The 15,422-nt window shown below is 42.0% G+C and overlaps 2 protein-coding genes across 5 annotated transcripts; both read left to right on the forward strand.

Annotated features, from left to right (window-relative positions):
- The first annotated feature begins 1,060 nt into the window (after positions 1-1,060).
- On the forward strand, positions 1,061-13,278 carry LOC137927628 (uncharacterized). 4 transcript variants are annotated; one of them, XM_068771382.1, is made up of 5 exons: positions 1,061-3,040; positions 3,371-3,479; positions 3,977-4,100; positions 4,254-4,323; positions 11,878-13,278. In XM_068771382.1, the coding sequence occupies exon 5, from the start codon at positions 12,418-12,420 to the stop codon at positions 12,889-12,891; it is 474 nt and encodes a 157-aa protein (XP_068627483.1). In that variant the 5' UTR covers positions 1,061-3,040; positions 3,371-3,479; positions 3,977-4,100; positions 4,254-4,323; positions 11,878-12,417; the 3' UTR covers positions 12,892-13,278. The 4 variants fall into 4 exon arrangements, with proteins under 4 accessions (XP_068627483.1, XP_068627482.1, XP_068627484.1 ...); XM_068771381.1 differs by lacking the exon at positions 1,061-3,040 and having other exon boundaries at positions 3,097-3,479; XM_068771383.1 differs by lacking the exon at positions 1,061-3,040 and having other exon boundaries at positions 3,097-3,479; positions 3,977-4,044.
- Positions 13,191-13,970, forward strand: LOC137927618 (tigger transposable element-derived protein 1-like). The gene is made up of 2 exons (XM_068771371.1): positions 13,191-13,256; positions 13,299-13,970. Exons 1-2 carry the CDS (start codon positions 13,191-13,193, stop codon positions 13,968-13,970), a joined length of 738 nt encoding a protein of 245 aa, XP_068627472.1.
- Positions 13,971-15,422: the final 1,452 nt, after the last annotated feature.

Raw genomic sequence — 15,422 nt, forward strand, 5'->3', positions numbered from 1 at the left:
ATCCTACCTTAGATTGCCGAGTGGTCCACGCTGCCGTTATCACACAACTCCTCGTGCATTACACTCCAGCAACACCGATCACACACGCGCACTAACCGTGCGTTCTACCGGCCAGCAAGGTCGCGACGGATTTGTGTTTGCGAAGAACCGACTGGGATGTTCCTGAGTTCCAGAGCTTTGTCTTCGTCGCCCTCCACCAACGTCTCACCACCAAACCCTGATACGAGTTCCGACACTCAAACTTTGTTAAGTTTTAAGTTCACGGACCCCTCCGTTCCGTGAACTCATACAGATGAAGCTGTAAAAGCCGCAAGGCTAACAGCAACAACTTCTTCAGAAACAGTACAGCAAGCCCGCCGTAATAAACTCTCGCTCCGACGCGCCTACCTTTGTACAGTGGTTGTGTGAACAATAAATTAGGATTTTCTCAATTTCATCCGTTTATTACGTTTCACCACCGTTTATTACCATATCCATCATATATGTTATATAAAAAATCCTTTTCACTCTACATAATCACATATAATACTTAGTGCTTAGTCCAGCCATAAATATAATACTATCATAATAAAAAATGAACAAAATATTTCTTTTGAATTAGGAATGTGTCTTTTTTATATAATTGTGTGCTTTCTTTTTTCGTTTTGGGTCAATATATTGTAAAATATTTTGTAACAATAAAATGGAATACAGTGATAAAGAAAACTGAATCATTGTGTGTATTACATAAAGTGGCAATGGCGCTAAAGACAATTTTTAAAACCATCCTTACACTTGGTATTAGTCAAAGTTTTGTGTACCAGGCTATTAATGTGCACAATGGACCCTTCATTGTTTGTGGGAGAAATGATCTAGATGTCAATGTGTTCACAAGAAAAAGGTGATCAATGATTAAAGTAGTGACAGTATAAGGTCCTCATATTCGTTAAAGTAATGCTGTCCTATATATTTTTTCTTTGGTGATGTAGATAGCACCTAGAACGACGTTGCATATATTTCAAAAGATGATTTATAGCCTATAAGAGATGTTTATGTGGCAGCTCTAAAGAAGCTTCATAATTAGTCAACAGAGTACAATGTGGGTTCAGTGATAGTTTGGTGAAGTGTTAGCTATGAAAAAAGTGATAGCCAGCTTTTTGTAAAAAATGTAACAGAATACAACGCACAAGTGTATCAAAATCCCATATTTCAGAAGGTAGTCAAGTCCCTTAACAACACTGCACAATAACCAAGAATGGTTTATATTAATATTTTAAACTATAATAGTAACAAAAACACACACACTATAATAGTAACAAATATTACATACAATAAGGAGAATAATGAATTCAACCACTCCCGTACCAAAGACCTAACGACAAAGGTAACCTGTTAAGAGCCGAGCCATAGGTTGTTCTTTATGTTGTGAGAGGTAAAAAAAGACACCTCACACTTGTATTAACCCACACAACCATAAAGCGAAAGCGTGTCTAGGGTCACACAATAGCAAACAGTTTGCTAATTTTTTTTTAAGTTTAATTGTCAAATCAGGTCAACCAGATATGTTTGCATTTTTAACTGCGAACACTATTCAGTCAAAATAATTGCTTTCAATTTTAAATGATCCGACAACCATGAAGTTTTAGCGTAAATAAAGTATTTATGGCAAATCTGATCGATGGGCCTTTATAAAACATATCGCTGTAATTAAAAATCAAAATGTTGATTAATAAATATGAAACAGTGCATTATGTGCAAATATTTGGATAGAAACTTAAATTAAAATTCCATATCTGGCAACGCTATTTATTTATGTTACAGGCATTCCCATTACGCTAAACTAAGTGTTAGGTTCACACGGTATAAAACGGGACGGCGATATTAAAAGCCACGTTCATTGTAATGTGGCACAGAGCGGAGGACAGCGCTAATTTTTTTTTTTTTTTTTGAAGAAATAGAGAATCACCTGCGGCTGCTGTTGTAACGTCTGTGCCTGGGCAATGGAGCTCTGCGGTGTTTGATTAGTATTGAGCTGTCCGACCAGGGTTCCAGCTTGCGCCATACCCCCGAGTTGAAACGATTCATTATTACATTATATCAAGTATCGTTTATATCACATTCTTATGATAAATTTATAAAAACACTTACCGGATGAACTTGCTGCACCATGGATACGGTTTTTGGAAGTCCAGTCATGGACAGGGTCTGTGCTACAGAGCCAACAGGCAAAGTACCTTGTTGCATGCCAAGGGTCGAGCCTAAAGAAAATGAAATATACCATTATTCTTCTTACAGAAATACATGCCAGAATGTTCCTTTATTTATTTATTTTTATTTATCATCCTTTATTCTACACATTGGGATACATTTTAATAGTTTCATAATACTATACAAAATAGGACAATTAGCGGTCTTATCACACGAGGCAATCTCTTACAGACAACCATAGTATGGAAACAGTAGAAGTATAAATATTGAGCATTGAATGTGTACAAAAACGCCCATCATCAAGGCGATGTTTTACATATTTACTTTCAGTTTAGTCGACGTTTCCAGGGCACTGCGCATTCCTACATGTGCGGGACAATAGGCCACAAGGTGGGCCACGGTCTGGCCCACGCCCGGTTCGCAGTAGCACGAGGGGTCCTCCTTGAGCTTGAACCTGTGAAGGTACTCAGAGAACACCCCGTGCCCCGTGAAGAGCTGGGCCAAGACCGCGTCCACCTCGACTTTGCGGAGCACGCGATAGGACTGCGTGGCATTCGGGAAAAATATTCTCGTTACCGAAGCCGTCTCTCCTTCCACATACCTCCTATTCCATTCGTCGAGCGTTTCCAGTCTAAGCTGCCGCTTGACGACTGAGATGGCGCATTACTCATAACTTGAGTTTTTTGCTGTACTTCTGTGCGGCGCCCTGCATGACACAGAACGCCGCACCCACCTTGTCCTCTATGCGGCTGCCGTCGGTATAAATTACCAGATCGGCAGCCGCGGTGGCAAGTTGAGCAGCCTCCTCACCTACCTCCAGGCAGGAGAACTCCACACCGATTTGCTCAGACGGGTGTGGTAGCTTCAAAAAGCTTTTTTTTCTATTATTATTAAAATATATTATTAAAATATTCTTTGAGTTAATAATAGAGGGCAAAGATGTAGCACATCACAAGCTGACCAAGTTAAGGCTTTCTAAGGAGCCCTCGAGCTTCTCCACCTTAAAAAAGGTCTTAGACAAAGTGCCCTCTGCGCCCCGCCACCGCAAATCGGCAGAATCTGCAAATATCTCTTGGACAGCAGTGTTAGCAATATAAAAAAATATTAAAAATAGATTTTATTTATGTGATACATATTCATTTTGAAAATAATAAGCAATGCTGTATTGTTTTTCGAATTCCAGGGCAAGCACCGCAGGAAGGAATGCGTCACGTCTCCAGCACCTGGATCCGAGCAGAACGCTGCCAACCAGATTAATAAGACGCAGCACCAAATTCAACAGCACAACAACCGTCAGTATTATACACATACATTTGCAAAGGATATCCTCACAGATTCGACAGACATGCTAAAGATCAACCGCTTCCACTTGAACCAGGAATCGTTCCAGTATGTGCTCACTTTGGAGCGAAAAGAATGTCAATCGGAGTTGTATAAGCAACCACAAAAAAGATAGTCCGAGTTTGTGGGCACTTCTTTGAACAGTGCGGATTTGAAATACTCATTTCTTTTAATTTAAGGATGGCATTATATGGGAGCTTAGTCTAATTTTATTTCAGTTCATTGGTTCAGGCAAACACTGTTAAGTGTATTACATTACGTAGTGTTTTTTTTATAAAACAATGCTTAAATGGGTGTTTAGCCAGCTGTCTTATACCTAACGGTGCCAACGAAAGTAGCTGGACAAGACGTTGACAGTGAACAAAATACGTGTCATCCTTGACGAGGGCATCCTAGACAATTCTAGCCACTTGCTATTATTTTAGGTAAATACTAATTATTTTTGCAGACTTCTGGTTATGAACTCGAGCGGTCAGATGACACAAATTAGCAGCGTCCAGGACAAGCAGACGATCAGTAAGAACCTTCAACAGCAAGCACTATTGCAGCAGCAAGACATGCATGTTACCGTTGTAATACCATTTTTTTTATTTAACTTATTTTTAATAGTTCAATTTGCATTATATTTTTAGTTTGAAATATAAAATGTCATTTTTTATTTCAAATTAAATTCATTTAAATTTTATTCTCTTGTATAAACAATTTTTTAATATTTTTAATTCTAGCAACAACAGCAGCTGATTTAACAACAACAACAACAAACTCAGCACATGGTTCAGCACTATCAACAACAAGGTATTATACCGTAATATGTATTATAACTTATTTATTATTAGTGTATATATATGTATATATAAAAAATATATATGTATAAATATAAATATATATATGTATGTATGTACATGTTAAATAGGCGATGTCTGTTTTCGTCTTCATTAAATTTTCGTTAAATTTTATCTTTAGTATCCAGAAATTCTAAAATAGTCTCAAAAAGTGCAAGAAATCTTGTCAAACATGTTGTCGATGGATGACGCAATGTATTGCTAACACCCCTGACACATTTTGTTTTAAATAGCTTATAAATCCACGATAACGTCCAACCATGGCAGGTGCTCCATCTGTAGCTACTGATATTATATTTGATAAAGGAATTGCTTTTTCAATGAAGTAATCCTTCAAAACATGAAATATTGATTCACCTTTAGTGTGGGTTATCAAAGTTCTTGCGAAGAGCAGTTCTTCGTAGATTTCTGGATTCATAATAAAACAAACTTATGCCAATAATAATGCTGCATTATCAGGTAAAGTTGACTCGTCCGGTTGTATAGAGAAATGGGTCGTTTGCAAATAATTACATAAGAAGCTTTCAATATCAGAACTCATTTCATCAATACGTCTTTCAACAGTATTGTTGCTTAAGGGAATTCTTTTAATGATATCAGATGCAGGTTTGTGTAAAACAGTTTTTAAAACCTCTTCAACGGCTGGCAAAATTAACTTCTCTCCGATAGTATGCGGTTTTCCGGATTTTGTTATAAGTAACGAAATATTGTAAGACGCCCGCAAACCATCATCATTTCTTTGTGACGTCGAAGCGAACATTCTGTCCAGTGTAGGTCTCATCTGTAGTTTATCTTTGAGTGTTTGGAAGTATTTCAAATCTTTCTCTGTTTTATCAGGGTGGCATCTTCTCAGATGGTCTTGCAGTTTAGATGGTTTCATAGCGTCATTGCCCAAAACTTTGTTGCATAAAAGGCACATAGGCAATTGTTTGTCCGGCAATGATGGAATGAAGCAAATTTCAAACAATCAACGCTGTACTGTCTACATTTCTTTTTAGATTCGGACATGGCATCAGTCATCTGTGGGCAAAATTAAATTTTTGAATAAGACAGAAAATTCAGCAGCTGTACAATAAAAATATTTTTTGATTTTTCCGAAAACATTTCATAATTCGAACATCTTCTTGCAACAATTATCTCGAATTACGGAGATTGCACTGTAATTATAATACCGATTGCTAAAACTTTCAAAAAGAAACTATTGAGGAGTACTCGTGTAATTTTGCATGATTGAATATTAAACAACTAATAACTGAAGTCATGATTGGCGTAATTTATCTATCTTTGCTAACTACGAGTACAAAACTGAAATTTAATAAAAAATCATGTACTTACTTTTCTCCAGCACTCAAACAAAATAACACTGACTCACTATAATTAGTGTGATATACTATCTTTTTATATTTTTTAAAATATTTTCTTAGCACTTTCCTTTTCAAGATTCAGGAAACGAATAAACGTATCTGTCCTACATTCGTATTTATAGAGTGACGAATTGAACAAGTCAGTGCAAGGTAGCGAAGCTCTGAGACTGCGACTCTCAGGTTTTTACAAGTTCAAAATGTATTGCGACCACAAAGCGAATACCAACATCCTACAACTTACACAATTTTATAAACATATGTAATATTTTTTTTACTTCATAGGTACTTTTATAAATAATGTAAATTTTTTGATATTATAAGATAGTATGATGTAAGTAAATAGTAAATATCAGTGTATGTGTTGAGATCTACTATCGTGGACCCCCATTTTCATTTCATGGACCCCTAAATTTTTTTTCGCTGACGTAGACTCCTTGCAGATTGTCATAGACCCCTAGGGGTCGATATAGACCACTTTAGGAATCACTGGCCTATTGCGTTCCAATTGTTTCAGCACATAGACACTCACTACAAGGCACACGGTTTCTCCGACGATATCTATGGGAGGATATACCATAAACGCCAAGTTTGGCAGGCGGGTAGACGGTCGCAGTGTGATAGTATGGTACGCTGGGAACGCCGCTGTCCTTTCTTTGTAAACTTGTTCATGAGCAGTGACAATCCTACATAATTAATGCACAAACTGAAAATATATGATATTTTTCCCGGGAATCGAACTCGCGACCTGCGATCGCCAGTCTCAGTCCTCTACCGCTGTGCTACCAGTGCTCTTGTAATTAAAATGATGAAAAAGAAAGAATGATAAAAAAAATTTCCTATTATATTATAATTTGGACAGGATGTACCATATATTAATTGACAGCAAAACTGCTATATATCTCCTCTTTAAAACTTTTACTTTTATAACCTATCATCCTGTATATTCATTGAATTTGTGTCAGTATTCTTCGGGTTTAGAACTTAAATAGTAAAAAATAAATTAATGTAACATGTTTTAGAATAATCATTTTGCATGGCGATTAGAAATACGTGCAAAAACTTTTAGTGTTGTGTGTTTAAGGAAAGATAACTCGATTGATAATGATTTATTTACAAAAATGATTTCTATTTATACAAAACTAACTTACCAACTAAATTATGTACACCAATTAAAATTAAGCTTACAAACCACGTCCGCCAATAGGCAGGCACCTAATCTATGCGATTGAGGGCGCTCCATCCAGTGTCCCTCTCGCACGCCATAAAAAGAGAGCGCCGTATAAAACGCGCGCTCGCAAGAAACCGGTCCATCCGCGACCGACTGTGTCTTCGAGGGGCCGACCAGGTTGTTCCTAGGTTGTTCCCGTGTTCCTGAGCATCATCGTCGTCGCTCTCCATAAGTCTCACCACCGTCTCTGATACGAGTTCCGACACTCAAACTTTGTTAAGTTTTAAAGTTCACGGACCCCTCCGTTCCGTGAACTCACACAGATGAAGCTGTAAAAGCCGCAAGGCTAACAGCAACAACTTCTCCAGAAACAATACAAACCGGTCCTCAGTTGTATGCGAACAGCGTATGCGCGCGGAGCTACCGCATCAGTCGCCCCTAAGCGAAGCGTACATTTTTTTTGACTGCTCTTTCACTTGTAGTCACGTAGTTGTTATTTGTGGTAGTTGGATCAGCATCACTAGTGCTCGCAGGTGCTGTAGCAGTTAATTTGAGTCAGCTTCACTTGTAGGCTCGTTACAGATGTAGGCCGGCTAGAGTCTGCCTAATGAGACGATTGTAGTACGAGGTAGCATCTCTATTTTAAAACACTTGCCGTAGCGCTACAATACTTTCAACAATACTGCCAAGTCTTGATAAATGAACGTATGTCGTTAGTTAGAACGGGATCGTGCCGTTGGCTCTGTAAGGCCACTGTTTCTGTGAGCTGTCGCACGTAGAAATCCGATGGTATGCGCAATGTAGCTCCGTAGGTCATCAACGCTGAGCTGAAGTTGTTGTCGTCCCGTAAGGCGGTGCGTAAATCAAATAGTAAGGTAGGTAACTCGTCCGACCATTTGACTGGGGCATTACGCGCCATAAGCGCGGCCTTCATAATGCGGTGCCACCTCTCTAATCTGCCCGTTAGACTGCGGATGGAATGCCGTAGTGCGCAGTCTCGTGATGCCGAACTTTTCCCATAAGTGCTTTGAACAATGCATACTCGAACTGTCGACCTTGATCTGTAGATATACGTAGTGGACAGTCGAAGCACGCTATCCAGTTGTCGTGCATTGTAGCAATGCTCATCGCGAGAAGCATGCGGACGAGGCATGCGTCCGCTAGAGCTATCGAAGTCAACTGTGAGTGATTTATTTACATTGTATTTGCTTTTTACAGCTTAATCGAAATTGAGTCCGCGGGAACAGGAGGCCCGCGGACTAAAAATTTACGCTGGATGATCGTACCCTAGTTACAACGAAGACGCACGTACGAAGAGGAGCTATACCCGTGTACGTGTATAGTGTAGTGAATGAGTGACATGACATGAGTGAGCGAGAACAGCTCGGCGGTCGGGAACGACACGGGCCTCTCCAGCCCGCCCAAGCTTTAACGCGGGTTAGGCGGGCGCAGTCGCCTTGTCGTGAGTATAACTGTGATGACTGTACGATGCATAGTGCCAGACGGGGACTCGATGGGATGCGAACGTTCTGACGTTGAAACGGGGCGCGGAATTTATTTAAATTCCGCTTTAAGGGCGCCGCCCTTAGCACCAAATGCTCTGCGACACAGAGAAAGCGTACCGAAGGACCGGAGGCTTTGCGGAGTTTCGCGGCAAGTATACAGACCTCGAGGAGGTCTATATTGGAAAGGTACTATGCGAGGATTTTAAGTTCTTCGGCAAGCGATGGGGATCCGGCATGGGACTTGGCGGCTTTCGGTTGCTCCGAGTGAGCCGCCGAAGAAGCGAGAACGGGGAACCCGGGCTTGCCCCTCGAGTGGCTTTGCCCAAGCTTAGGTAGCCGGAGACGAAGGGGGAGGAGTAAAAGTTTCCCACTGCGAAATCCCTACCCCCTTTTTCTCGTCCTACTTCCCTTTCCCCCCTTCCCCGCGGGAGCGGAACAGGCCGATCAGGCGGCGTCCTTAGGAAGGAGGTAGGCGGGGCGCGGGGGCAGCATGTACGGCGTTTTTAGGCGCCTGAAGACAACCCCTGTATTGGTTGTAGTGGGTTTCGTTTTTACAGAGTACACACAATGGCGTAGTCTCCGTAACCGCGGGACGAAAACAGTAACGCGTCGAGGGCGGGAAAAACAATTTCGGGCAGCATGCCCGTAGAGCTGGCATCTGTGGCACTGCCTACGATGCCTTTATGATGCGGGGCATCTAAAGAGATCCCTGATAGAAAACAGACCTCCTGAAGGTCGAAGATTTTCTTTCCTTTTCCTTTTTCTTATGGAGAGACCCGCTTTATGAGATCTTCGATGACGCCGAAGATCTCTATTTCGAGTGGTAGGCCGCAGGTACCGACCCGAAGGCGTTTATCCCCCGGGAGGGCGTACATGTGGAAGGAGATGCCTTCCTCACGCAGTTCGCAAAAGAGACGACGGTAGTCTTCGACAGTCTATAGACTAATCACAATTCCTTGGCTGGTGTTCTTAGCTTTGGAATTTATTTACTTGGATTATACTAAAGTAACTTTTTATTCGACATAGTTACTTTTATGATTAATGGATCGCAATGTTCGAATTATTTACGTTAGTTCTTACACATTCTTATAACTGGCAGATTGAAACTGAAGTATTGCTTCCCTGTAAGATAGCAGCCATAACAAACTTGAGCCTTTAGTAACTTCAGTGACCTTCATTACTTAAACTTTATGAGCACACGAACAATTCTTACTTTTATATTAGAAATCAATTTACCAAATTGAATTTTCTTAACTGGCTATGCCCGCGTGTTTGTCCGCGTGGATTTCAAAAAATTTTAGTTTTTTTTTCGTTTAAGAATAAGCAAAGAAAGTTACTACTTATAGCATCAGGTACCTGCCAGTTTTAGTCCCGTCAAAATCTTTTTAGCTGTTGCAGAGCCGATTAATCCGGAGCAATCGGATAGACAGACAGACAAAAATTAAAAAAAAAGTCTTGTTTTGGTATACGTACCATATACGAGGGCCAAACTGAAAGTTTTTAGAACTGGCAACTTAAAAGCATTATATTAAAAAAATAAGTTTAAATTTTGAAAATAGAACTCTTTACCAATAATATTGAGTATACATTTCATTCATTTGTCATTTGTTTTACGATTTGGCGGCAAATTGAAAATTGTCTGTGCACGTCAGAATGAATTTAAGCCGAGAAAATTTTCGTGCAATGATTTTTTATGACTTTCGATGTCATATAAGTCAACAAGAAAGTTATGATAGACTTCGATTGGCTTTTCACGATGAAGCCCCATCTCGTGCCACAGTTTACAACTGGTTTAATGAATTCAAACGTGGTCGAACTAATCTCACCGATGATTTGCGTGAGGGACGGCCTTCTACAGCGACGACTGAAGACAATATCAGTGTTGTGCGGCGTATGATAGAGACTGACAAAAGAGTGACCTATCAGCAGATTCGGACAAGTCTAGGCATAGGTATGAGTCAAGTGCATAAAATCCTCCATGAACATTTAGCGGTCAGGAAGCTTTGTGCCCGCTGGATACCGCATAATTTGACCGAGGCTCAAAAACTCCGCCGTGTTGATTGGTGCCGAGAAATGATCCAAAAATTTAACGGAGGTGACTCAAATGCTGTGTTCGACATACTAACGGGTGACGAAAGCTGGATTTACTGTTATGATTCGGAAACCAAAAGACAGTCTGCTCAGTGGGTGTTTCCTTCCGAAGAGTTGCCAACTAAATTGAAGAGAGGTCGAAGTGTTGGAAAAAAGATGGTGGCCTCGTTCTTCGGAAAGACAGGTCATTACGCGACAGTTGTCTTAGAGGATCAGAAAACGGTTAATGCAGAGTGGTACACTAACAACTGTTTGCCACTCGTCTTAGAAAAGTTCGAGAGAAACGACCTCGCAACAGGATCCTCCTTCATCACGACAATGCCTCGTCGCACACCGCCAGGCAAACGATCGACTATTTGGCGACCTCAGACGTGGAATTACTGGGTCACCCGCCGTATAGCCCCGACCTCGCACCCTGCGATTTTTATTTATTCCCGAAAATAAAAGAAAAACTTCGAGGAAAACATTTTATGGACGCCGAAGAAGCAGTGGCTGCGTTTCAAAACGCCGTCGAAGAGACCCCTAAGGCCGAGTGGGCAAGGTGCTTTTCTCAATGGTTCCATCGAATGCAGCGATGTATTGATGTAAATGGACGCTATTTTGAAAAGTTATAATAAAACTAATAACTTGCTAGAATGCTTAGTTTTTGATTTTCTACGAACTTTCAGTTTGACCCTCGTATGTATTCTTATGCGTGTAGTAAACAGCGCTTTTTTTAATATTACAAACAGACACTGCACTTTTATATATTTAACTTTGTATAAAATAGGAACTGTCATCTACGTTGTTACATTTTTTTCGATCAAAGAGATATGACATCATACAAGCTATGAAACAGACAGAAATTTTGCTTAAAACGGCGGCGCTGATGCGCCAATCGGCAGATCATGACTGACCATCGGCCGAGCGCAGCGTTCCCGGCGCACCACTCTCATTGTTGACACTGTTCGTGCGCAGTTATCTCCAAAGTGCAAGTGCTCGCCTCTTGTTGACCGCTTGCACATTTAATGCCGACCTAAATCAAACTTATTGTAGCGGCCGAACAAACGCATGGCCTCCCCATTCTTGCCGCGGTCGGTGTAAATGATTATAACATGCACAAGGTCACGACCCTCGAGCGAACGGCGGCCGGCGTTCCCCCCGCGCGCACCCCGCGCCACGCGCGGTAGTGAGAAACGTACGGCGGCGCTGAGAACACGCGCAGTTTACTTTCGGTCCGCTCTCGCGATTGTTATTGTTTATAAATGTTTAAGGACTGTGTATTGATGTACTGATTAATATTGTAAATCAAAGTTTAATTATATAGTGTGTCTGTTTAACAAATTCGGTGTATGATTTATCGCCCTCAGTAAACACACTGTATTACTACTAATCAACAGCGTGTTCCTGTTCATGAAGAGGGAAGCAGTGGAAGCTCACAACTACGATTTGAAGACCGTGTGGAAGAACACTGCCGCGATCTCCGCGACGAAAGTCTCCCTAGTGAAAAAGGCCATCCGGGAGATGAACGCAATTAAGAAGAATTACCGTTATCTGTACAAGAAGAGAACAGTGCATATCACCAACGACCTTGATAACTATGAGAAAGGTATACTAAAACGTTTGTGCACACGTTTCACGTCATCGAGCATGAATTACTGACAATACGTAAACTTCTCATCAAGATCCAGGAGCAGATTTTCTTCCAAGGAACCTTTGACAACCTCCGTCGGCTGCTGAACGGATCATGCTTCCTTTGGGTCATCACAGACAGTGATAAGAAACAATACTGTCTCAACGAGAAGAAGAGTCTTCGCTTGAACCGCGGCGACTTCGACGAGGACACACGACACACACACAAAGAGCACGAGATACCGAACGTGCCGGAGAACTGGCTAGTTGTTGTCCACAACGACATCTTTTACGAGAAAGCGCTGGAAATGCCACCGAAGCCGTGCGTCAGGAAGCCGAAGCTGGAGCACTGGCTGCGCGAGAACAGTGTGCCATTCAATTCCTCGATGTATAAGCCGCAGCTAAGCAAGCTCATCTCGCTCTGCAAAGACCGGCTGAACCGTCCCACCGTGCAGCAGATGTTCAAGGACGCCAACGTCCCCGTGCTGCCGTCCCCGCATCAACCCGACCTCAACCCGATGGACGAAGTTTGGGCGCTGGCGGAAGACCTCGTCGCCATGCAGAACGTCAGATTTGAAAGGAAGATGGCCAACGAGGTAATCCGGTGCAGGCTCGAAGAGGTACAGAACACCTGCGAGTTTTTCGAAATATTTGGGAAGACTAAGCAAATCGAGGAGGAATACATGAAGAGCGACCGGAACATCGACGAACTGACCGATCGCATAGTGCTGCGCGGTCTGGACTCTTCGGATAGCGAATCCGACACGACACGAGGGCTATAGCTTCATTTTTTTCGACTCCGAGGACGAGGATGAAGGGCCCGTGGCCGCCGCTGTCGCCGCTGTGGGCCCGCGGGCCTGCACCGCCCACATGTAAATTGCGGGCCTCCATAAGGAAACAACAATTTTAAATTCTCTAGATGTCGTAAAAATTCTTTGTGTATCAATTCTAGGCAGTCTAGCCAGTTAACATGAATACTACGCCATATTCTAGTCTCATGTTCAGTATTTCTACAGCTTGATTTGGGCTTGCGAAGAATTTTCAAATGGAGATTCATAATTGCCGATGTGTCCAAGCCGTGATGGTGTGGGTGACAGAAAAGCAGCTCCAAGGAGATACCTTGACGCAGACCATCATTTGCGAGAAGGCAAGAGCGATCTAAGGAGATTTGCTGAAGCAAACCCCGCAGACTTCCATTGACGAGGCATCGGAAGAGTCATTTAAAGCCAGCCGGGGCTGGTTTGAGAATTTTAAAAAGAGGAGCGGCATTCACTCCGTTGTCAGACATGGTGAGACAGCATGTTCAGATTTGAAGGCAGCTGAGAATTACATTAAAACATTTTCCGATCTAATAAAAGCCCAAGGATACATCTCCCAGCAAGTCTTCAACTGTGATGAGACAGGGCTGTTCTGGAAAAAGATACCGAATAGAACATATATAACGGCAGAGGAGAAGATGATGCCGGGCCACAAACCTATGAAGGACAGATTGACTCTAGCACTGTGCGCCAATGCGAGTGGCGACTGCAAGATCAAGCCTCTGCTCGTGTACCATTCGGAAAACCCCAGAGCATTTAGATCACATAAGATTTTGAAAGAAAAACTGCAAGTTATGTGGAGGTCGAACCCGAAGGCATGGGTCACCAGGAAGTTCTTTGTGGAGTGGGTAAACCTGGTTTTCGGCCCTACTGTTAAGAAATGTCTACAGAAAAACAACCTACCCGTGCAAGCCCTTCTCATCCTCGACAATGCCCCTGCTCATCTACCATACCTCGAAGATGACATCCCCGAGGAGTTAAAATTCATAAAGGTTCTCTACTTACCACCCAACACCACTCCTATCCTGCAGCCCAAGGATTAGCAAGTGATTTCTAATTTTAAAAAACTATACACCAAGCATCTATCTCGGCGCTGCTTTGAAGTGACGGAGAGCACAAACCTCACCCTTCGAGAGTTCTGGAAGGACCACTTTAATATAGCGATTTGCCTACAAATTATCGATCAGGCCTGATTGGGAGTTACAACGAGGACCTTGACCCCTGCATGGAAAAAGCTGTGGCTTGAAGCTGTAGCTGAAAGGATCTATGAAGAATTGGAACCCGGTGTTTCAGTGGAGGAGGAGATTGTATCTCTGGGGAAATCCATGGGTCTAGAGGTGGAAGAGAGAGACGTGAACGAGCTCATCGAGGAGCACACCCAGGAACTGACGACTGAGGAGATACAAGAGTTACAGTCACAGCAGCATACTGAGGTTATGCAAGAAATTGGTTTTGAGGAGTCAGAGGAGGAGGTTATTTCTACAAGTGAGATAAAGGAGATCTTAGGAATGTGAAAGAGAGTTTTACAGTTCGTGGAAAAAAAAAAAACACCCAGAAAAAGTAGCAACAGGTCCTGCATCTGACCTTTTTAATGACACTTGCCTAACTCATTTCCGGAACATTTTGAGAGGGAGGAAGAAACAAACCTCCTTGGACATGTTTTTTTCTAAACGGCCTACAGGTGAAAGCGAGAAAAATGTAGCGAAAAAGGCAAAGACCAGTGAAGATATCTATTTTATTTCTTTACATTCTCTTTTTTGTATTTGTACAATAAATATTTGATATTTATAAATACGTTTTTATTATTCAAAACCACGTAACAAAAATACCTGGGGTGACATTTTGGAGGTCGGAACGGATTAATGGTAGTTCAATTGTTTTGTATGGGGAAATTTGTTTCGAGATACGAGTAATTCAAGATACGAGCTAGGTTGCGGAACGAATTAAACTCGTGTGTCGAGGTACCACTGTAGTTATAAAAGGCAAGACTAACACTGTAACGATAGACAGATTAAAACCAGCTTTTATGACAAAAGATGACAACAGCAGTCCCAACTTTAACACAAGCGGTTCGACACAAATACGCCCAGCTGAGCCGACAACCGTTAAAAGGACGCGCAGTGGCCGAGAAGTACGATTGCCTAAACACTATCGACCGTAGCAAGCAACGGTCTCGGTGGGGGAGTAGTGTGGCGGCCGAACAAACGCATGGCCTCCCCATAAATCAAAGTTTAATTATATAGTGTGTCTGTTTAACAAATTCGGTGTATGATTTATCGCCCTCAGTAAACACACTGTATTACTACTAATCAACAGCGTGTTCCTGTTCATGTAGAGGGAAGCAGAGGAAGCTCACAACTACGATTTGAAGACCGTGTGGAAGAACACTGCCGCGATCTCCGCGACGAAAGTCTCCCTAGTGAAAAAGGCCATCCGGGAGATGAACGCAATTAAGAAGAATTACCGTTATCTGTACAAGAAGAGAACAGTGCATA

Source organism: Battus philenor, unplaced genomic scaffold, assembly GCF_028537555.1.
Source record: "Battus philenor isolate CCGP_79_NKW_IND1 unplaced genomic scaffold, ilBatPhil1.0.hap1 SCAF_35, whole genome shotgun sequence".
NCBI classification, from domain to species: Eukaryota; Metazoa; Arthropoda; class Insecta; order Lepidoptera; family Papilionidae; genus Battus; species Battus philenor.